Source organism: Lepeophtheirus salmonis, chromosome 5, assembly GCF_016086655.4.
Source record: "Lepeophtheirus salmonis chromosome 5, UVic_Lsal_1.4, whole genome shotgun sequence".
Taxonomy (NCBI): Eukaryota; Metazoa; Arthropoda; class Copepoda; order Siphonostomatoida; family Caligidae; genus Lepeophtheirus; species Lepeophtheirus salmonis.
In genome coordinates this window covers 68,420,965-68,446,413 of record NC_052135.2, presented here as the reverse complement: position 1 = coordinate 68,446,413, position 25,449 = coordinate 68,420,965, and the positions used below count along the sequence as shown (strand labels likewise).

At 31.3% G+C, this 25,449-nt stretch overlaps 2 protein-coding genes across 3 annotated transcripts in view; one reads left to right on the top strand and one right to left on the bottom strand.

Moving 5' to 3' along the window:
* LOC121118465 (FMRFamide receptor-like) overlaps positions 1-25,449 on the bottom strand; it is an 87,099-nt gene that overhangs the window by 41,554 nt on the left and 20,096 nt on the right. The window contains exon 2 of the mRNA XM_040713049.2: positions 19,414-19,607. Within this exon, the coding sequence (XP_040568983.2) occupies positions 19,414-19,607 (194 nt within the window). The remainder of the gene's footprint in view (positions 1-19,413; positions 19,608-25,449) is intronic.
* Positions 23,618-25,102, top strand: LOC121118703 (decapping and exoribonuclease protein-like). Of its 2 annotated transcripts, XM_040713291.2 has the most exons (3): positions 23,618-23,753; positions 23,812-24,133; positions 24,202-25,102. In XM_040713291.2, the coding sequence occupies exons 2-3, from the start codon at positions 23,878-23,880 to the stop codon at positions 24,978-24,980; spliced, it is 1,035 nt and encodes a 344-aa protein (XP_040569225.1). In that variant the 5' UTR covers positions 23,618-23,753; positions 23,812-23,877; the 3' UTR covers positions 24,981-25,102. The 2 variants fall into 2 exon arrangements, with proteins under 2 accessions (XP_040569225.1, XP_040569226.1); XM_040713292.2 differs by lacking the exon at positions 23,618-23,753 and having other exon boundaries at positions 23,798-24,133.

The window sequence follows — 25,449 nt, the reverse complement described above, 5'->3', positions numbered from 1 at the left end:
GAATTTATAAAATTTTCAAGAACTATATTTATAAAGTTTGTATAACTTTGCAACCTGATCTGGAGGTCATTATTGAAGCCAATTCTGATCATATTAACAATTAATTATGCTTTAAAATGTCAAATAAATTTATAAAGAAATAATCTGATCATAAAGTGGTAAATATTTTTTAAGCACCCCTTATTAAATACCTTTTTGAATTATTGAGCATTCAAAAATCACAATCAGTTATTTATTTTCGATACAATATACACTCAAGTAGTAGCCCACTATTTAAGTACACAAACTTTTGCATAAAAAGAAGTGATTGAATGGATTCACTTAGCTTAATATACAATTTACATAAAATATATAACGCTAAGGGATATGTGTATATATTGTATGTGTTATTTTTGCATCAAAACTTTATAGGCAAATATATATTGATTTATAAACAACTACTTTCCTCATTCAATAACTTATTTGATTAGTTAATTCAGATATCAATATAACACAGAAGCAAGATTGTATATATTAGCTTAAATTCTTTTTTTTTTTTCAAAAATAATCTTATCTGTGGTTAATTTAAAAGTATAATGTTCTTCATTGGTTAAGTAAACAAGTAAATAGATATTAGTGTTTGTAGTCAGAAAGAGGGAGTTAGCTCACGGTAGTTGGATTTAAATGACTATAAAGAAAGGACAGTCTAGGGAAAAATACACAATTCAATCTAAAAACAAGGAAGACTGTGTTCCTAAAACCGACTTATAATATCGTATTATTGTTGTGACGTAGTCGCCAATATTATTCTCTTTTCACTAGGGGGAGACGGTCTGTTCAAACTGACTGGATGCCTGGAGGAACATGTAACAGCTTCTAATTTTAAGCCAATCAGAATTGAGAACTACTACCTTTCTTGCCTTGAGTGTCCACTCTTTGCCTAGAACCCTTTAGTTGGATCAAAAACAAAAAATAATAAACACAAGAGTAAAAAGGCTCCTAAGAAAAATTTAAAACTCTATTAATATTAAATACCAATTTATGAAATCGCATTACGTACATATGTAAAATTTAATTTGTTAAATTAATTATTTATTTTCTATATATATGATGTATATTAGTTAACTAGATTACCATCAGAAGTATCCAGTATTACTAGGAGGCATTATGCGTCGACAAACAGACCTAAAAACTTTGCTTCAATAACATCAATATGTACGTAACCTTATATTTTTTTAATGATACGCTGAGCTTTAATTTTGGCACCCGAAAATGAAAGATAAGGGTCATCTTATCTGACTGGTGGATTATTCGGGCTTAATTATATATTTTTTTAGCCAAAGCTCACAGCACTTTTTAAGTTAAATTTGGCCTCAACACATAAAAATTTTTAATCACAAAACTTTGGTTGATTCTTAAATGAAGGATTGGTAAACTTTATTGATAATTGATTCATAAAGGTAGTCAAAGGTGATCCTTATATATTATGAAGTTTACCTATAAGACAAACTGGGGAATTTATTATATTTGCAATGAAAGGGTCATTTTTTTTTATACTTACATTTCTCCAATTAAAAAAAATACAGAAATAGTTAGAATATTTTTTATAACTACAAACTATAGCTATGTTGTTGTTTCTTTAATATAACGATCTTTTAAAGCACAAAATAACAATAAATGATGCAGATATTGCGAAAAAATCTTTTTCAAAAAACTTTCTGTAGGCCACAAAATCAGAAATTTTGGATTATTAAGGTCATTTTCATATTTCTTGGGTAAAAAAAATCTAGAATTAATCAATCAATATCTCGATCAATAGGTTAAAAAAAAGTTAAACGTTTGTTGGCTAATGCTATTAGCTACTAAAATGATAAACAACTTTAACGCAAAGTATATTCCAAACATTTTAAAGGAACTAGCTTTTTTACAGTATTAAACAGCCACTCTTGAAATTGTTGAGTATAAAAAAAAATTATTAACTAATGCACAAACTTTTATCAATAAAATAAATAGAGAATTAAGGAACAAACTGAAATAAAATCATTATCGAAAAAGACTACAAAGAGACTCATTTTATCCTTTGATCTATGACTTTTTTCCTCTATTGATCATAGGAGATTTAAATGTTTACTTACATAATACGAATCGTAGGTACTCCAATCAAAAAAAATTATCTAAACTCATAATAGAACTGGTTTTGAATGACATTATTAGAATTCTGATCCCAGAAGACATTGTGTCCTGGAGAATTGGCCAGGAGACTTCCTGAATCGATCTGGCCCTTGACTCTTCATGTATCTTATCCAAAACTAAAAACGCTTTAACCCGACCTCGTCTGGACTCAGATCTTAAGCTTATTGATTTTTTTTTTCAATTTTAATACACCTAAAAAATGCTTTTAGTTCCGCAAATGGGTATTGGAAGACAAAAATTTTATCAACAAACTTGAAAAATGTTTTATTGATCAATTTAACTCTTCATTTAATTTTAAAAAAACTAGCTCATTGCTTGTTATAACTTCTTTATCAAAAATAACTTTAGAGATGGGAAAGCTTCTGGGCCTGATGGTGTTAATGCAAAAAAATTTCACTCGTGCATTGATGGTGTTGCTCTTTACCTGGTTGAGATCGGAAAGTCCATGGAAATATATGGCCATCTTCCAAAGTTGTTGAAGAAGGGTAGGATAGCCTTGATTCCCAAGAAAGGTTCCCCTACGGATGTCAATAATTGGAGAGCAATTACTGTTCATAATCAAAGCTATAGAATCCAATCTGGTATTCTTGCTGCCAAAATGGAGCCAATTTTCAATTATAAGCTCGGTCTGGAACAGAAAGGATTCCGGAATGGGAGGATGATTTCTGATATATCAAGAAACATTCCAACTGGAATTGAGAGTATACAAAATAAGGGGAGATTGGGTGCAATAATTGCAATTGAATTCTGTAAGGCCCTTGATACCATTTTACATGGACATATTTTGAAAGCAATAAATAAACTCCTTCTTAGAGATTTTTTAACCCAATTAGAACTCTTCTATTCAATGGTACGTTGCATTAGGTGATTTGAAAAGTGATCCAATAGTTTAAAAAAAAAAAAAATGGTCTCCATGGATGTCCTTCAGCTCCGATACTTTTTCACCGCAGGGATTAAAGATCTTTAGGATACGATAAGAAAGAAGTTTGGGAGTTGATTTTGGAACGTCAAAACATATTATTTATATGAATGCTGACGATATCACTTTGATATTGGAGGCAAAATCAGAAAGAGGATTGAAGTTTTAATGAGCATCTTCAAGAAATATGAAAAAATGTCTGGTTTTAAGATTAACAAGAAAACGACAGTTATTCTCCCTCTGGCTGAATGGGATTCCTTTGAAGGACTTACAATAGCTGATTGCTCTTTCAAAAAGAGTATCGATATTTTAGTTAAGGAGCCTTCTATACAAACTGGACTCATCTAAACTTTTTTATTAATTCTTGAAGGATAAAAATGGAAGAAATTTAATCCCCAAAAAAGAATTACCTTCTTTATTTACCAAATTGTGCCTCCTACTCTTTATGAGGCAACGTCTGTTCCATGGTTAGCCGAGAAGGTAATTGAGGAAGAAAATTGCTGGCTCAATAAGCTTTTCATCGAAGCTACAAACATCCCTTAAAAAGCCCCAAAAGTCAGTTAGGAGGAGGGTTGTCTTTGGTCTCTAGAATTATTCAGAAAATTTATCGAAATATTCTAGTTGACCTTTCAAGAAACTCGGGGTTTGAGTGGCGTGCATCTATTTCGTCCCGTCCTGCTTATAAAATTGATTAATGCTAGGAACTGTTTTTATAAATGACAAAATTGAAGAATTCTCCCATTCTTGGGTAGCTGTCCAGAAGATCATTTGGAAAGGGGAACCAGTTTTTTCATCCTCTTCTACTATTGATATTGTGTGTCAGAATAGTAATAAAAAGTTTTCCATTAAAAACCTAACAGACCCAAAAACCCAAAAACGTTGGAATCGATATCCAAGACTATAATCACGGTTCTTGAACATAATTCTTTGTTCAAAGGGGGAAAGTTTTTCTTCCCACTGAAAAGAGCTGCAATCATGCATCTCACTCCAATTCTGTGTCACTGAAGGATGATTTTTCCCTCCAACTCTGAAGTACAGCCGGATAAAATCTACGATGGATATTTAAATTGTTTGAAACTACCGACGAAAAGACGAAAGACGAGGATCAAGAGTTCCATATCTAAAATCAGGGATGGAAAACAGTTTACACCTCAATTTCAGCTATTCTCAGGTTTTTATTTTTTTAATACTCCCTGTAAGGACAGCGACAAAATGTTCAACACAGTTATCATTGCGTTTGCGAGTTACCCGGCACTCCAAATTATGAGAGATTTTTGCACGCTAAACATTGTTGGAATTACAGAAAAGCTTATAGCACCTTCAATGTTATTTGGCCTTTCCACTTTCCAAAGTGCTCCTACAAAAATAAAAACTATGGAGTCTGCCTTATCAAGCTGTAAAAGCAGAGATTGGAGAGATTGCTTCTCAGAATCAAAGAAATCAGAGCTATTCTTATCCCAGCTGCAGCCCAATATTCCGCATTCTCTGTTAGGATTCCAAGGGTACATCAGTCTTCATGGAACTATGCTGGGGACATACTAAACTACTACTACTCATTGTCAGATATAAAATTAAAATTCTTGCGCCGTTTTATGCACAATTATAAGAAATTAAAAAGCTATTCCAGATCTTCTGAATAATTATTGTTGTATCCTTCTATTGAAATATTATGTAACTACTGATCATATTTTTTAATGAATTTTTTAGCTATTTTGTGGCTCTGTTTTGTTTAATTATTAATTGTCCAATTTTATAGAAGGAACGTTTTGTTGAAAATGGATTGATTACTAACGTTTGACTTTGGTTTAGGGAATTAATTTTAAACTAAAATGTTTATTTATATATATTTTTTTTATATGTAACTTCTCTGAATTATTAAAGTCTTTAAAAAATACATATTTTTAAGTACTTCATATCAAAATAAATAAACAAAACTAAAACAATATTTTAATATAAAATTCAGAAACAATTAGATCTTTTTTTTTAACATTTGGGCTATAATAAATAGTTCAAAGTATATTTTGAATCTGTTACATACTAAATAAATAATCTGCCTAGACGCAATTTGGCTTTAATAGTGACTATGAGTCAATTTCTTATGATTTTTGTAGGATTACTAATCTTCTGTAATTATTGGAGCCCCAAATAAAGAGTGTTCATGTAAATCCGGACCATCTTTAACCTCATTTTGAACAATAAGGAAAGGATTTAACTCTGTTATTTTAATTTTAAAGTGAGATGTTGAGTGTTAGCTTTAAGTTAGTTGCGTAAATTTTAATTTAAAACAAGAAAAAACGATGAACGAGACCAGGAGTAATACCATCATCGAACTGGCTTGTGCAGGACACAGTCCAGCCTACATCGAGAAGATACTTGGTGCTCCAAAGAGCACAGTGTAAGGAGGAAAATACTGCAAGTCCCGAAGTAATAAAAAACGCACTCTCAGATTCCTTGTAGGGCTGAAAAGGTCCGTGAAGGCATCCCTTGGGATTTTCATTTTTTAAACAATTTAGAACGAAGATTGATGAGAATTTTTATTTCAGTGGGAGATTTTAAGACCTCAACAACCTGTTAAATAAAAAACGGAAGATCACTCGCAACAATGTTTTTTTTTTTTCTAATTTAAACATAGATTCTCCTTACAAATATTTCAACTTTGTTTATATTACAACACAAAGAATTGGCATTTGTTTGTGGCTGAGTTCTGATAATTTATTTATGATTGCTGTTGAGTAGAAAAAATAACTTTATTTATTATTGCAATACTTGATTTAATTAAAATTGGCATCTCAAGAAATTTAAATTAATATCTTGGAGTACCTTGGGCACAAATTTTTTGAGATCCACTGTCTTATGGACATGTATTTACGAGGTATTTAAGTCTAATAATTAGCTTGAGCTTGAAAAAGGTTTCCCAAGTTTTTGAAATTATGCTTGCGTGAGATTCTGAGATCTTATGTCAATTTACTACATAAAAAAATATACGAAAATCGTATTTCAGTTCCAAATATTCGTTTACAAAAATTAAAAATTTATCTTCCAACGGTATCTCCAGAGAGGAAAGATCTGAGGGAACATATATCTGAGCTATATGAGAGGCAAATTTGTCAACCGAAACAACAGAAAGTCACAGATTCAGCATGGAAGAAAAGATTCTAGCTTATGTTGAGACAGTCTATTCTTGTAATGTTTAAAATTATTCTTTATCTTTTAAATTTTTGGATGTTATTTCATAAGAGGTAGAAACAGAAAAAGTAATATAAATTTATATAAATGAGTGGTAATTCGAGCCATTTTATGCCCTGCCGGCCATTCACCCAATGGGTGAGTAATTTTTTACAAGAAGTTTTTTTTTAATAAAATTTGAAAAATAAAAATTCATTTGAATAAATTATATGCATATCCATAGTTATATATATTATCAATAACAAAACATGGTTAATTATAATACACTAAAATTAACTAAAGAAAATTTACAATAATATTTATGAATTTTAATTTATGAATAATTATGTACAAAATTATTACATAATTCTCAAATAATTGAGGATTATTTTTTGATCTTTTTATTTTTTTATTTACGAATGAATCTTTTTTTTCTTTTGATTAAATTAGAAAGTAATTTTTTTTTCAAATATCATTGAGTGGCCTTTCATATGTAGCATGGAGCTGTATCATGAGTCCATACACAATTCTTAACCACATAGGAGCTGTTCAGAATAGGAAACATTTTTCGTGCCAAAATACTTTTGTATTCAATTATCCACTTTGATATTGACATTAGACTGTTTTCTATTAATTATAATTGGCAAATCCTTTCAACATCATGACTGATAAAGAATACTTTTACCCTCCCATATATCTAACATATGTGGCCAAATTACAGGTGATTTATCTTGTGCTACTGGAGTTGACCACACAGTCGAAAGGAAATATTTTATATGTGAAATGAATAGTACATAATTTGAGCGTACAAAATCTATCAATTGTTAATACAAAAAGTTTCTGAGAATAATTTATGCACTTGTAACTGAAGGAACGGGAATACAAACAACTTCTTCCTGCAACAGTACTCTTTTCGCACATGACATTGGTCATTCACAAGACTAAATACTGAGCTAGCATGGCCAGTGGCTATGCTCTACCCAACATAATAATTTAGACTTTAATAATGTATTAATTATTACTTCTTAAAATAAAAAAGAAAATACTTAAATTTCACACTCAAGCACAATTTTCTTAGAAATGAGAAATCCTAGTAAGTACTAATATGTTTTGTACCATTTATTATGTATATATGATTACATAATAGATCATTCCAATATTCTGCATTATATTTATGAAAGACTATATCTAATTACTTTATTAAATTGGAAGTAGTAGATTATATTTAGTGAATACGAGCATTTACATAAAAAAGTTATTGACTATTATTACCCACTAGTAGAGATAGGTCGCGTCTTGGACCTGAATCCAAAGTACCCGGATACGATATAAGTAATTTTGTATTGTCAAAAAAGATCTGAGATTCGAACTGGATTCGGGTAATCGAAATTTTGCAGGTCTAAAAAAGATCCGAGGGGATTTCCGGATCTTAAAAAGTGTATTCAAGTAGTGTTTTGTCGGTTCTTCTTTATTCGGTACAGTCTAATCTTAGGAACGTCAGTCTTTAGGATCAGTCCCTAACTGTAGAGCCTTGGAATTTTTCATACAAATACCGATGGTTTATTGAGCCAAATAAGATGAAATATGTATTAAGATTATTGCACATATCTTGCAAAAAATATTATTTTTTTCATTATAATACAATATAATATGAGCATTTAATTAAGTATTGTTAATTAGTTAAATAATATATTCTACATATTTTAAAATAATTAAAATGAGGGGAAAAATCCTTATTGACGTCACGAGGGATCGATTTTACCTTCTTTAAGGACCAAAAAGTGAGGAGACTGGACTGGACACCAGTCCTTGATCCTAAATAAGGACTATTGTTCAATGATTGTTTATAATTGCTCCCAGTGTAAAAGGAGCTAATTATAATTCCCACAATCAACGTTCAGAACAATGATTAGGAGAAAAGAAGCAAAAACATCGACAACTGACGACAATATACCGGGTGTAGAAAAAGTACTGAGACCTCCCTCTAAGTAGTCATTAAAATACTCATTAATTGATCAGGATAATGTTGTACATAGACAATTTTATTTTATAATATTTATTACTATAATAATACACATTATTTATTAATCTGGCTACCATCAGCCTCAATGACAGCCTCCAACCGTCTACGGAATCCCTTGTACTCATAGGTAATACAATCTTTTTTTTTATGATCATCCAGTGCTGGTTAACGGAGGTCTTCAGGACATCAATATTCTGGTGTCGAACTTTGCAAGCCTTCTTATCAATTTGCCACCAAATGGAGTAATCCAGTGAATTCAGGTCTGGGCTCTGAGGGGACCAAAGGTTCTTGGACAAGATGTTCTTGTTACTACTATCCACTCTTGTACAATATTAGCAGTATGAGCCGGATCCCCGTCCTGATGGAATTTGTACTTGGCCTTGTTGAACTCCTTCATTTTATTGGTGATCTATGGGTCCACATTTTCCTTCAATACCATGAATTAGCCGGCCAGGGGTAACCGGTATCCAAAAAGAAACCAAATTGAAGGCATCGTTTCTCCAATTGATGCCACAACCTCCATCATCATCACTGAGGCCGATGTTTGGTCTTGCTAACTGTCCTGATGCTATTGTCAGCCTTGCCAAAGCATACCACCATATCCATTTGCTTGTTGTAGACGGGATCAATGTAAAGGTCTTTTCATCAGAGCAAAAAAATACCCGGTTGCTGCTGTGCTTCAGATCATTCAAGAGTTGTTGACATCCCTAAAGACAGAGTTATTTTTGACATTGTGACAGGAGTGGCCTCTCAATTCTTCTACGCGACCTTCCTCCGGCCTTTTGGATGGCCTCCCCCCACAGTAGGCAGATGCACCTTCTTCTTCTTGGCGTACTCTGACATCTTCATCGTTGGGTTGATCTTAAAGGCCTCAATGACGTCTTCCGACTTCACTTTGGGGGGGTCTTCCACTCTTGGGTTTCTACTTAAGGTTGTCCCAATCAGCCAAACGATTTCTGACCGGACAGACTGTGGCCTCAAACCAAGCCCCCTTAAAATTTAATCCTGTGGATGGCCCTTATAGCAAAATCGTATTTTTTTAGCTATTACTTAAAATACATGGGTCTTTTATGTAACTACTACAGCTGAAATGACGTCATTTTAGCTGTTAAAGTAGGAGATGTATGACTTTAACGTACACATAATACTCGAGTATTATTATAGTTCTACTTTAATTATTCATTTTTATTTTTTTTTCGTGTTTGTTTATAAATAAATTACTTTTCGACAGAGTAATATTTAATAAATAACTTATTACTCAACATTGCTAGTGACAAAAGTTACAATAACAAAATTTAACCTACTAATAGTACACTTTATTGTACATTTACATTATAGAAAGTTATTAATAAAAATGCCCATTAAATCTAAAAGTATGTAATTTTAGAGAAGAAGGCCTCAAATGTAATAAATAACCCATTTGTAATATATCACTTACAACATGTTTTATGGTTAAAATATTTCACATACGAAAACAAAAAGACCAAATACAAAATAATTCAAGATCCTTTTGTAAATTACAACCTAATGTTCCCTACTCACAACAAGTTTTATATAGGAATATCCTTGATATATTATCCTTTTATAAACAAAGGCTGATCAAAAATAAACCGTTATTTACTCATTTCGAATTCAATTCTCATTTTTTATTATTATTATGTTAGTTGACATGTCCACAACGTTTTGATTTTTTTTGAGAGATAAAAAAGTTGACGTCTTTTAGTGTGCTCCACAATTTTGTACTCTTGAAATAAAAAAAATAATCCTCTAAAAATTTTTGAAAAATTTTAGAGGATTCTTTGTTTTTTAAATATATCATTTTCTCAAAAGTAAATATTATACACAGATAAACAATTCAAATTGATTTTGGATTTTTTTAGATAGAAACTTGTAGAATATAAATAAAGACGTTTAAGATATTTTTTTCTAAAAAAAATAATAAACAATGCCAAGTGGCATGTGTACTAACATATTAAAAAATATACATATATAAAAAGTGAATTTGGAATTAATAAATAACGTTTTATTCTCTATCAGAGTAGTATGCAGATATGATTCAAAGTACCCCCAACCAACGTGAGCATATTCTGAGCACTCTAGAAAAACTAACTTCAAATTTGCCGCCAAATCCTCCCTTCCCCCCACATTATTTTCATAATAATAGATGTTTTCTTCACAATAATGATAATACTTTAAGGGAAAAACACTGTTGCCAACAATAAAAAAAATTGCACTCTATAAATACATAGTATTTACAACCCTACTAATAAAACATCTTGATTATAAATATCAACATTTCCTCTAAAAAGAAAAAAAATAAGCTACTCTTCATTGAAGGGGGAAGAATGGCTCACAACGTAACAAGAGTAAATTTGAGTTTAACTGATCAATAATCCGCATATTAACAAGGGTAAAATTTGAACATACAAATAAACGGCTGAAAAAAATGTTTATATTGGAGTTGTTGATTTTTGATAAATAATATTTTGAATAAAATATTATTCAAAATATTAAACAACTAAAAATTCTTAGTTTTTATAATAATAGTACATAGTTTAAAAATCATTTAAAAGAATAAATTTTCAATTTGATGTATTGTACTGGGCAACACAGGCAGATTTTGACAAAACACACAACCACTCATAGTCTATGACGTCACTACTGCAAGACTTTTCAATTTAATGTATCGCACCGACTGTTGGGCATGAAAAACAGATTTTGACAAAACACGCAACCAATCATTTTGTAATGAGTACTTAACAATTTAGAATATTTTTCAAGGTCCAATATGAGTCATATGGAACTGACGACTTATGATATTTTTTAATATCTATAACAGTATATCCCTTTAAAAATTAATTTAATTTGAAATAATATAATATATGTGTGGAAATAACAAAAAAGCAAGCCTGGATACTTTTTCTCAATATTGCGACAGTATGATAAACGTATCCCTTGATATTAGTACTATAATTTATGTTAATTCAAAAAAGTAATAAAGTCCTTAGAAGCCGGGTTATTTAAGGTTAACTGAACCTGATAAAAATCGGTTATTTATAAATTTAAAAAATACTAAGACGTCCTAATGTGAAGATTATTATTAGGAAGAGTGTATTAGTAGTCACGCTGTGAGAATAACGAAAAGAAGAAAAGGATTAGCTGGTTAAGAACATCCCTCATCACCTCAAATTGATTATATTGATCATATCAAAATTCGATTTAAAGTTCAAATATAGCAAAATCAAATTGACTGAATTTGTATATAAAACGTTCATGTAAAAATTTTAACAAATTTCATTCATATTAATAACTTGTTTGTAGGGTTTTCATTGGTTTAATATAGTATTTAACTCTTTAAAAAATCTTGTTCGGTTTTTCATTGAAGAAAAAAACTTATATTGCGTTCTTCTCTGTTCCGTCTAAACAATTCCAACCTTCTTTTATGTTTCTAAGCGTTCCGTTATTTTAGCCTTCCTTTCAATTTTTATTTTTTCGTTGAGCGTTCATCATTCCCTCTATATATATAGGTAGAATACCTATGTCTGTTGTGATTCATATTGATCTCTTCTTAATCCCATATGTAAATATAGATGCATTAAGTCATAATTAATTGTTAAAATCTATTATATATAACTTATGACTCACTCTTAATAATACTTAGTCATTGTAATAAAATTGACTATTTTTAGCTTATCAACCCAAATGGAAGCTAGAACAATTTTTCTCAAAATTGAACATGAAATACATTTTTCAACAAATTATTGTTCTTTTCAATGAACAGATGATTTTGATTAATTCTTTGGAGGCACTACAAATTGTACTTAAAGTGACCAAAATTCACAGCCACATTTATAGAATAAGGAAATTAATAAATTATATTTTCAAGACAATATTGGAGCCAAATTAAGTCAAATATTCATTGTAATAAAATTGCCTATCTGTAGCACGTCAGTCTAAAAGGAACATCAAATAAGTTTTATCAAAATTCAAGACAGAATACATTTCCAAAAAATTATAGTTCATTTCAATGAACAAATGAGTCTGATTAATCCTTTGGAGGCTCCGCAAATTGTACTAAAAGTTGCCAAAATTCCCCGCCACATTTATAAATTTAGGAAATTAATTAATTATATTTCTGAGACAATATTGTTGGCAATTTAAGTCAAATATATAAACGAAAGTTTTAAACTACAGTTAACACTATCTGGTATCTTAATTCATCCCACAGAACGTCAAAATAGAGGAACGCTTACGAGTCTGGATTAAAGATACTTATATTGGTACAGATATAGTTATGTAGATATATTATAAATTATCTCTAAGAATCCTTCAAAGCTCATGTGGTTATAAGTTTATTGTTTATATGATCAATCATTCTGAGTGAACTGATTGATTATATGTTATATTTAACTAATATTTAAAAACTAATAATAAGTCAATCAAGAATCGTGTTATTGAAAAATTACTAGGATTTTTTCGTATGAAGCTATTTGTGTAATATAGTTTCATTATTAAGTAAGAACAAAAAGTCATTAATAGATATACTAAATAGTCATAAAAATTATGAAAGATACATAATTCAGTATTAGTCATTTTAATAGTTCAATTAAGCAATTTTATTAGGTCATATATTAAAGTGTAATTATAATTGCAAAATAAATTAATGTTTCAAAGTATCAATTCTTCATTGACATATATAATAACAAAAAATCTTCAGCATATAAATAATAATTAATCTTTATTTATTATTGTCTATGACAGGGGTTCTCAAACTTTTTATGATTTTATACCACTAAAGAAATGAACAAGATATAATAGTTTTATGACCAAATTGAATAGGCCATAGTGTGGAGGCTCAACCAATTTTTAGAGTTGTAAATTGTAAGCATTTTGAGCGTGAAAGTATTTTATTGGTTGTCAATCTGAACATTGTTTTATTTTTTCAAAGATGTTCACATTATTATTTCGTTCTTTATGAGAAAACCTCTAAATTTAGATTAAATTTATGTGTCAGTGTGCATATGAACAGAGATAAAAATCCTGTGTACTTTTTTGTTCGCCCGTTTTTTGTTTTTTTTTGCATTTTTAATCCGAAGAATGCATTTTATTTCAGTTAGCTGTTGTCATTATTGTGTATCTCCTAAGTAGTTTACTTCCTTTTCTAGTACATTCACTTATATTCAAAACCTGATTGAAGATTCGTGTGCGACCATGTATATGGAAAGTAACGTTGATGATTTGTGGCAGAGTTCTAACTGAGAGTCCTTGTTGGGCTCTGAGTAAAATTGAGGGTTGACACAGGAGTCATTCTTGCCCATGTTCTTATTTAATCCCTTCTCTCTCTCCTTCCTCGTCACAGATGATTGTAGCTGATCTAATGAAACTTAGCTAAGCGGCTCTTTTCCAAAACACTCTTCAAATTGTCAGGGTTAATATGTTGATTTTCGGTGTTTTTTAACATACCCAAAATATTCGCAAGTTTCAACAATACTTATGCAAGATTTATGTTGATCGTTGTGGAGTTACAGATCTAAGTCCTTGTCGGACTCATAGAAGAATTGAGGATCAACATCGGAGTATTCCAAAAAACACATGTACGGTCTAGATATAGATTGGGATTTTGTTTATTTTCTTCATTTTACAGCTGCTTGTAGTGTATATAATGAAACAGTCAAGGCAGCAAAGTTGTTTACCTTTTAAACACTATACAAACTGTCAGGGTTCCCATGTTGATTTTCTGTTACTTTTCTTACTTAAAATTCTTTTATTTACAACTTTGCTTAATTATGACGTTCCTCCACATACCACCATATATCATAATATATGTGTATCATAGTTGGATAACCACTGGTCCTTGCAACATATTAGAACCAATATATAAAAGAAAATAATTAATTATAAATTACTATAAATATGTATCAATACCATGTACAATATACTAAACTTACTAATTTGATTAATGATATCTTGCATAGCCCGTCAAAACCATTACTTTTTGAGTATGTGTATATTCATGTTAAAAAAACTATTTATGCAAGCAGGTAACTATCTCATTGCCTATTCATTTTATTTTTGTTTATCTTCATTGATGTCTAATTTATTTGAAAAGGGGTTTCTGACTACGTCTTAAAAGCCATTTATCGAAAGAAGAAATATTGCACAACATCAGTTTATTCTTAAAAAGGATTACTTAGTTTTAAAAGCTCTTCTTGAATTTTTTATCTGATTGAAAATGGTAAATAACATTTTCTCATTATATTCATAAATATAAAGACAGGCTAGAAAATGAATGAATACGAAGGTATATAAATAAATTAGACATTCCCGTATTCGTTATTTTGATCAAAAGGTAATAAGGTAACTTAAAAAAGTATTTCTTAATATATTATGTAGAGGGTAGATATATGTATGTAGTATCAATCGCCAATATGCAAATAGGATATTGTTTAATGGTAATATTAGCATAATTAAGAATATAATGAATACTTATAACAATGTATTCGTATAAAACCAATATTTTTGTTGGGTATTAAAAGCAAATTTTGCAATGAAAGTATCATAATCATTAAATCAATAATTTGTTTAAGTGGGGCATTCTGACAATCATCAATAAGATCCCATATATATCACTTATTTGAAAAGTTAATGATTCCCCAAAGATGATGAATCTGATCAACTCGGAATTGGAGCGAGTCTATATATTATTGTTTATTGAATTTAAAATCCGTAGATGAATTAATCTTGAATGAGATAATGAAGGATGCTTCTTCCCACGATGGAGTTGAAATATGAATATTACATGATACATATTTAATGAGAAATTATTTAATATTATATTTTTTAAGTATATCCACTAGAACATGAGCAAACCCAAATATATATATTTTATCTGCAAGGTGTCGTGATCAAAGAATATACAGGGTAGGACAGCAAAACGTGGACTGTTGATAATGTTTATTTTTTCATTACTTTGTAAAAAGTTTTAGTGATTAATTCCGCCACCCTTTTTACATAAACAAACTGTACTAATCATTTAGTCATTTCATCATCATGAGCGAGCAACAAGCAAAAGGGCAGGGCATCTCAGATCTCCAAGATTTTGGAAATGATGTGATGGAGATTACAGACATTGTTAAGTGTTTTACAAACTTGGTTGTTAAGTTGGTCCAGATGAAAAAAAAAATGGAGAAAGATCTCCCCCAGGATGTCAGGAAGGGGAGGGGTTAATTCAAAAAGGGATACGAAGTTCTTGTTAAGTTTGGAGAAGAATATAAAGGAAGATTCCATTAAGACGATGAATCGCCTATCCAACTACTTCTTTGTGGCTCTTAGGCCTATCAGGAGAGCTATAAAACAAACTTGGGATTAGTTTTTTTCACAAGGACACCTTCTGACAGAGGGAGAAAAGCCAGTAGGCTCGAGAGGTGCAAGAAAATCCTCATAGGGATCAAGGCAAAATGGGTCAATTGTGAAAATTTTATCGGACAAGAAGATTTTCACAGTTGATCAATTCCACAACTGCCATAAAGACTGCTGATTTGCAGAAACAAAAGAAAAGATCTTAGGAGTTTACCATACCAAATACCCGGCCCAAAAAAATATAATAATAATTTTCTGTCAATAGCTATGAATTTTTTGAAAAAAAAATTCAAAAAAATTTAACATTTGGATTTTTTGCCTTAATTGAAGGAATCTTTTTGCCGTCGGAGACCACGATGCAGAGACCATGATCTGAGCTGGATATTTGGTCCTGAAGGTTCCCTTGACCTGAGGTCTTGATTTAGCCAAAAAGCGATCATTTCTCTTGTTCAGAACAGCGTCCACTGTGAGATCTTCATGTAAGAGATGGACTTGTACGCGGAGGAGATTGCACAGCCTTTTCCAGTTTACTTGTTGCTCGGACATTTTAAATGGCACCAAGTAAAAAATTGTCAGCCTTCTAGTACTGAGGCTAGACGGCATCGGAGTGGATTCATATTTTTGAGTCCTCATCCTGTACATATATCATCAGAATTAATAAAAAAAATTGTTGAAGCATTGAAATCATCAATATGACATTGGCTTTGATTAAAATAGTCAATTAATGTTTGTTCCTGGAGTTTGTTACTGATTGAATTTCCCTCGAGACATACATATAACAATATCTTTTTTACGCAGAGTTTATGTTTTTGTGGTGTAGAGGTAGCAAAATTTCATATACATTCATGTTGAGTGTTTTCCTAGGTAACAAACTATAATTTTTGTCAGTTATAAAAAAGGAGAGATTTATTAGACTTTCAAAGAAAGAGTTAATTTATTGTCCTTTTTAAAAATTACAATACGTTTTCTTCGATGAAAAAACCAAAAAAAAAGATACAGAATTTATTTATTATAAAATTGTTTATTTGAATTTTTTTGTCAAAAAAAATCGAAAATCCTAGCCCCCCGCTTCATCAATGTAATCCTGTGGACACTCCTGATTGTAAAACTTACTTTATGTTTAACTATTATTTAAAACATTAAAGAATCGGCATTTGATTTTTTTTCCCATTGGTTTCATTCCTTTTATTTGAAGTCCCATTTTGACATCCTCATATACGGCAGTAGTTCATACCACTTTCTATAATCTTAATGAACCAAAGGGCTTTTATTCTTATAAAATTTGGTTATTTGAGCTCCAATGATCACATAAAAACTCTTTATAGATCGTATAAAAACAAAGGTCATTCAAAATTTTGTTGCTATTTTAAGTAATTATTAATGGTAAATAATGGTTCCATCATGAATGCTCACCCATTCTTGTTAAGTTTTGGCATAAAAGAGTAAAAATATATTTAATATGTTATACTTTCAAATCTCAACTCTCGTATTTTTATGTACGTTCAAGTAAAGTAATTAATTAAAAAAAAATTTATATATTATTATGAGGATTACTTTTGTAATTAAGATATACAAAGTTTTTTCTTGCAGAATTTCAATTTTTATTATTAATATTTCCCTTCTGAAACAATTATAGGTATATAGCACAGTGGTTACCAACTTTTTATTCCTCGTCCATCATTACAATATTTTAAATTACATGTTCCCTTGTAAGACTTACAATAATCTTGCACAACATTTACGGAAACATATTTAGAGTAGGGCTTTACATTAACACTATTCTGACCCTAAGTTTTGAAACAAGCAGCAAAACGAGGACGTACGTGATCAATATCTGAAAAATGTATTTGGCCACAAAATCTTTTTTTCTTCGCTGTTTAGTTATTATTTGGAGATATAATTAGGAGTTTTGATGTTATTTAAAATATTTTAATTTTTAAAAGATACTCATTCGAAGTTTGGAAGACGGACATAGCTTAACTAGAATTTTTTTTTATTACATGAAGTTTTGTTAACCCAATAATTTGTTTATTCTAGTTCAAAGATTATACTGTTTATTCTACGTTATTTTTTCATATATAGTTGTTAATGTAAAAATATATATTTTATATTAAAATATGGAGTCCAAATCAAGTCTCGAGTCCAAAACGAAGAAAATAAACACATGTACCATTCCGTATCAAACAAAGACATAGGCAGGAATTATTCTACTTTCAATCCTCGATTCTATTCTTAAAGTCCCCCAGGGACTTACACGTATACCCCCCCCGGACGCCTCTGGAGAAATCAAGTATGTTTCTTGTTTTTGTGAAAATTTAGATGATTACGAGGATAATTTTTGTATCCGAGAGGGTCTGAGGATACCCTAAGTTACTCAATATTTTTATAACTCTACGTAAACACAATGAATTCACCTTTTGAGTTGAATATGTTCTAAATGAATTCTGCGATAGAAAAAATAAATTGTGTTCACCATTGAGGAAAATGATAAGTAAAATCATTTAAATTTGTAATATACCAAAAGAGGTAGCTGATGAAAAAAAGGTCTTTAAATGAACAGTAATCTCGTTCTACGAAATTTAGATCCCTGGAGAAGTGAAACTGGTTGAAATCCTGATGAGCCTAAAAATCACACCTGAAAAAATGGCATAAAAATATGGTCATTCTGTTGCATGACAAAAGGTTTCTATAATCTATAGTGCTCCTTGTTGAATTTTCAAATTAGTAAGAAATTATTCATAGTAATCACTAATATCTTATAGAAACATGTACTTTTTTTTCTTCTAAATACACTTGCTGGGATTTCGATCCTCTTTACATCTCTACACAATCCTATCATAGTCAGGTAAAATTGATCTATGGATATATTATTAAAATGTAGATCTTTCAACATGTGAGAGAAAAATGAACTTTAAATAATATCAAACTTTTGCAAAAAGCAACTAAAAATGCAAATTGATTAAAAAAACAGATATTTTTACGGAGGTAAAATTTGCATAAATGAAATAAGTAGGAATGTACCGATACCAATATTTCAATCGATTCTGATACCATCTTTATCTATGATTCGGATTCTTTACTAATTTTATGTATCAAGGAATTACATTAAAAAAATAAAAAAATGATTTACTTTTTTTTTTTGGCTTAACTTTTTATTAATTAGGGCTTGACAAGAAAATACATCAATCATAGTTATGATGATAGTTTGTTTCAAATAATTGGAAATTAAAATTATTTAAAATTTTTATTCATTTTTGTACATAGGAGTCAATTATTACTAATTGGTTCATATATATTGCCTGCACTACTGAATAGACTTTCATTTTTAATGGATGGACGTGAATTTTTGGTATGGATGTCTTTTATTATTGCACTCATTATATGTAAAAATCAAAGAAAAATAACTTTATCCGGGGCCATATAGGTTAGTATAAATTATGATCTTTACTTCTTTTTATAGGTTAACCATAACAAATTTTATTAAACTTAAAAATATATTTAACTAAGTAAGCACAGTTATTGGTGGAGTCGATATTATTGAGCCGATAACCGATTTCGATACTTCAAAATGGGCCGATTTTTGCCGATTTCGATACATCGGTATATCCCTAGAAATAACCCGTCTTATGAAAATTAACTAAAATGAAAGATAAATTCAATGGCTATCATAAAATTTTTGACAATTAATTAAAATTTTTTATTTATAAAATTAGGTAGGAAGTCAGTTTTATCAGTTTTCACAACATTTGTACAAAAAAAAGTTAAAGCCACTTACCTATGAGCTGTAAATGGATAACAGACAGTAATGAATCTTTCTATAGTTATTGCTACTGTACAATAAACAGAGCCCATGAGACTAATGTGGGCTAACGGAAGAGTCCATGGAAGAAGATGTAAACGATATGAGTTTTTGTATGTTGTACTAAATTTGGGTATACAGTATATTAACATTGAACAAGTGACATAGGCCTGAAAAGATAGATAGAGAAAAACGATTATTGATTTATTCAGAAATGCATTGAAGGAAATCTTGGTGAATTAATAACACAAATTTAATTTTTTTTGTCTTTGGATTGATTTTACCACGAAAAACAATAAAATTATATTAATAGCCCAAAAATTTCTGTTTTTATGGTCTACAGAGAGCAATATTTTATGTAGTATTAATAAGCGCTTTTATAGCTTAAAAAATAAAGGGTGGACAAGGTAAATCCGGAATAATTTTAACGCATAATTATGAGTTTCTATAAGAGATAAAAAGATTATTTCTTATTCTTTTGAAAGCTACATTGAATGTAAAATAATTATTCATAAAGAAACGATCTGTAAACGGGGCCTGAATACCTGTTATGCCCTTGCTATCTCGTGCAGATCAAGGTCCTACATTTTCTTGCCGATGGAGGGCTTCAAGGCCGTAACTAAGTCATTATTATTCTTGCCACGATCCTCTCTACCTTAACCCACAGATAAAAATAATAGGGATTGAGATCTGGGCTGAATATTGTAAAGTCAATCCCTTTTAGTGACCAGTGGGAAAGGACCTCTTTGATTGCTAGCAGTTCTTTATCAAATGTCGAGTACTTTTGTTGCACAGGAATAAATGATTTGGATCAAAAATCCAATCGTATCCAAGCACTTCCTGTCCATTGCTCTAAAGAAGGTCCCATCCCAATACATGATGCCTCTGTTGTCAGTGCCAAAGGGGAGCTGTCCTCTCCAAAGGCAAGAGAGTCCGTTAGAAAGAGTCTTTTTAATTTTTTGAAAGGCTTCTTGCTGTTTTTCCTCCTTTCCAAACTTGGCATACTTTTACAATAGCGATGCATTGTTCTTAATTGTAGTTAGAGGGGCTCTGGATGAACCTTGCATAATATTGAACCATCCCCAAAAAGAATTGAAGTTCTTTACGAGACTTGGTAGTAGCTAAGACTTGAACAACCTCCACTCTACTTGCAAGAAGTTTAATTCCCTCTGATGAGACGTGGTAGACCACAGAGAAAATTAAGGCTCTTTCAAGTAGACTCGAGGCTATTCGAGTCTTAGCTCCTTCCAAATCTCGTACTGCCTTTTTACATTTGTCTCCCCAGAGAAGGAGACCTGCTTCTCGGAGCTTCGACAACAATTTAAAAGTAGCCCTCGATGTTCTTCTCTGGACTAGAACGCAATGAGGATATCTTCCAAATAAATAAAAACTTCTCGCACATTTTTCAATAAGGAATCCATGAACCTTTGGGATGACTGTGCTGCATTTTTGATCCCAAAAGGCATGCGAATATACTTGAAGGGCCAACTGGACTAATGATTGCTGTCTTGTGAGCGTCTTGATCCTCTAGAGAGATCTGATGGTATGCCTTGGTTAAATCCAGCTTACTGAACACTTTGGATCCCCCAAGTCCTTGAGAAAAGTCCCTCATGTTGGGAAGGGGATAGCGATCTAGTTCAGACAAGCAATTCGATATCCAGGGATAATATCCCCAAAGGAGCAACTCTTTCTCCTTCAAAGGCGACCAAGGACGGTAGCTTAATATTCTTAAAACCCTTAAGTGCAAATTTTTGGTAAAATAGAGACCTGAGCTCCAAAATCGATAAGGAACTTAATTTTGTTTTTAGTGTGGCTTGCATAAATTAGATCCTTGTCTGGGTTTACTACCTCACCCCCCAAGAGCTGAGGACTACTTAGTTCTTAATGATGAAAAAAAAAGAAGGAACATGATGGTCTGGAGTACGTCTTTCCCTCAGTGCCATAAGTCCTGTGTTTAAAGCAAATTGAAGCTTGCTACTTCTTTTCTTTCTAATTCAAAATCTCATTTCCTTCTCACCATTAAGACTTCAAATATTTCACCCGGGCTCGAGTAAGGAGAATCAAAAGATGATATCTGAGCTGTAGCAGATTCCTTTAAGTCATCACATACCTTCACAAATTTCTCAGACTTCATGTTTGCCTGGGCATGAGCCATGGTTCTATATGAGTACGGGACGGATAGTATATCAAATCTCCCTGCATAAAGAATCCCTCAAGTCGCGTACGATTTCGGGTCAAGGAGTCAGCGAACCTTTGCCATTACCTTACTCGGGGAAAGATATGTCCTTTGGACACTCTGAATCTGGAGAGAAGGATCGTACTTTTATTGAATATGTCCTTGATCTCTTCTGGTAGAAAGTTTCTGAGCTTATTGTTGGGTAACATTGCTACAATTATATTTCCTTTATCTTCGCCCTCTACAATCCTGTATGTCCTGAAGATTGAATTCACTGTAGGAATCCAGATTTAAACGTCATCATCATCGAACTTAAGAAGGCATACCTCGTTAATTTGAGATCGTACAGATGCCGTTACATATAGGACAGGCCACGTTGGAGTATTTGCCTCCTTCACAGTAGAGAGCTCTGAAGGAAATTCCTTCGACCTATTGATTGACATTGTGCTGAAATGTTGGGGGGTCACCAATGAAGAAGTCTTAAACAAGTCAGTTATTTTACTTCAACTAAGCTCTTAATCCAATATTACTGAGCAATATTAGCACTATCAACTAAAATACTATTATATATTTTAATATCATAAAATATATAGGTATACAGGGTATGTAGAAAAAGCTTTACTGTTCAGTTATTAATTTTGTACGTTTTAAGGATGTTATACACTTCTAATCCAAAGACATCATTGGAATTCTTAGTTTTTAAGCTTTTAAAAGAGGTGTGACACGTCACATTTTCTCTAAATATGTCGGAGCAACAATACCAAAGGCAATCAATTGTTAAATAAATCTACGCTAATAGTTTACCTCTATTTGTATTGGTACTACTACAGTGCTATTTTATTATCATTTACCTGCAGAAATATAGTTGATTTCACAAAGACCAAGGAAGAAGCAACAACATCATGGATTGATTTCTAAAAAGAAAATTCCAACAAGAACTGGGATTGATTGACTGTGAAATGTAGCCTTTGTACATCGGCTCTGTGTCTGCACCAAAGGGTTAGTGTGGCTAAAAAAAGAGGGCATAAAATGACTATTACTTCAAATTTGGCTTCATCAGTATTGGACATGCAGTTTGCCCCCTCTCTTTATGTGAGAGATATGTGGGATAAAATGGTCAAACTAAGGGGTGGTTTCGAACAATTTTTTTTTATTGTCAGTTCGAATTCGGCTCTGCTCATGATAATCATTTAGGTTATCTAATGTCATTTTTAATTATGTTTCATACTAGGGTGATAAACACTGATTGCATCATTATGAGCGTCATTAGCAAAAAAAATAATTATAAAAAGAATTCAGGACGTATATAATTTTTTAAACTTGTTTGAATATTGAGGTGTTTGAACACACCATCTGCACTAATGGCCGAGTTAAGGTACGGTATTACATGCCAAGAAGATAGATACAGGGTGCTTTGTAACAGCCCCACTGGTTTAATACTAGATACGGCAAGCAGGCTAGCATGACTGTCGAACTCTACTTATTGCAAATAAGTAGTAATTATTTTTTGTAAAAAGAGCAGCTATGTTATGAAACTAACACCTGAGAACTAAAAATAAAAAAGGGAATAGACTTTGCTTATTTTCATGTCACTGAAAAGATTCGTTCACTGAATCTGTTCCAAATTCCTTCCTGGCTTGAATAAAAATACAATTTTTAAGAATTATTCGGAATGGTATTTAAAAAGCCTGTATATAAAAAATGTATAAGATTAAATTGTAACGAAAAAATGATAAGCTATATTGTGTAAATTTATTTAATATACCATACTTAAAAATACTGTGGATCATAAATACTACGGTATGGTGTTCTTTAATATTAGTTTGGACCAAACTGCAATTACAAAACTAATAATGATTAATGATAAAAGTATTGAAATTTGAAGTAGTTTCATCAGTGATAAGATTAATCATTATTAGTTTTGTGATTGCAGTAAGAGGCCATTTTAATTATGAAAAAAAAAAAAAATTATGCATCAGTCTTTTAATCAGTAATCCACTGCCGTGCGTTACACAATTATATACTCCTTCGCCTCACTATATTCATCAAACTGGATAAAAATATTTATTTGAATGAGATAGAGTTTTTATGTTTGGCAAACTTACGGTAAAAACGAACGAACGCCTGATAATTTAGTCTGGTGAGTACTTTCACTAAAAAATAAGTCTTTATAAATGACATTAGTTTGCGAATGATAGATTATTAACAATTTGAAGCACACAGCGTACTGATCAGAAATTGTCACTGAGTTTGCACTTTGCAACATGGATCGTAAATTTATTGAAATTTCGTGTTATAAATCTCCTTCTTATTCTCTCGAAAATCGTTCCGTATTAGGACTATATCGACTTAATGGAGTTCGTGATTATATAGACGATGGATTGCCATATCTCAAAGAATGCGATACAAAGTATTGGAAAAGTTATGATTTTACCAAGGAACCCCTCAACTTAAATCAAGGAGGAGTTATATTAAAGAATGATAATCGGTTTGCTATAGAGGGAATTAATCCTGTTCTAGGTTTGTTGTTCAATTAATTAATGAAGTCATATTCTTAATGGTTGTAATCTTTGTAAAATGCTATTTAGAATGGCTTCATCGTCATCCTCCGTCCACGAAACCTGACTTTGTTAGTTGTCAGGGAAATTTATTGATGCTGATGTGTACTCCATTTGAGAAACGGGTTCCATGGTCCTACTCTTTTGTTAAATATGATGGTACTATCTATATTAAATCCAATGATACACCGTATTTTATACAACAGAGGGAAAACTTGCCTTTGTATCGAGTAAAATCTAAAAAATGGGCCGAAAAATTTAATGAAATTCTTTCTCTACCTCCAAACTCTGATTGCTGCAATGTTTACAATTCAAATAATAGTTGTGAAGGAGTTTTTAGTTCATCCCTTGATGGAATTAAACTACTATATGGAGCCGAAGTCAAGGCAAAAAATAATTCAATAAATGGACCTTTAAAGTGTGAAGATTTTATAGATTTCAGAATAAACCCGATCCTACAAAGTCGTCATTTACTAACTTTTTCAAATACAAAACTTATGTGGTGGTGGTGCCAGAATTACTTGACTGGTCTTCCAGAAACCCTATGTGGCTTTCGCGATTATGATGGCCTAGTAAATGAAATTAAAAGCTTCAAAACTGCTGATATTCCTAGCATGAGTGGAGTTAACTGGCGGCCCAATGATTGTCTGGGGTTCTTACGAAATCTTCTTCGTACCATTAAAGAAGAATTAATGGATAAACCCAATGTTGTTTTGAATGTATCATCGGATCCTCCTGGAACTAGAATTAAAATTGAACGATCAGAAAAGGATATATCGTTTGTTGTAGGAGACAAATATCGTGTTTAATTTGCTTGACTATTTTTAAACAGATGTTTAAGATGATATTTTAAATTTCTATTATTTGTACGTATATATTTACATAAAAATGTTCTTGGAATATATTTCGACAGATAAACAACTTCCATTTATACTTATGGCTCTTTATTAAATGATTTTTTCTAATTTTCCAAATTAAAGATTTACATATACCCAAAATATAACTGCAAGTATTAGAGATAAATTTTTAATCATGTGGAGTCTCATTGTAAGAGGATGTCCAGGACTTATTGCAATAGTTTGTACTGCCTTCCGTCCTGGTTTGGAGACTGTACATAAGTAAAGGTGGTGGAAATCAAATTCATGCTTGGAATTATTCCGCTATTTTTGAAGTGTTTCGTCCAGCCATTATTTTCGGTCAGTTCAGCGTTTCAATTGTGAGGTAGCACCAGGCTTGTACAATATACATACATACATAGACTAGCACAGGCACTAAAAG

Coding starts and splice junctions, on each gene's coding strand:
- LOC121118703 (XM_040713291.2), top strand. CDS start 23,878: ATGGATCGTAAATTTATTGAAATTTCGTGTTATAAATCTCCTTCTTAT. Junction 24,134..24,201: donor GGGAATTAATCCTGTTCTAG/GTTTGTTGTTCA, acceptor AATGCTATTTAG/AATGGCTTCATCGTCATCCT.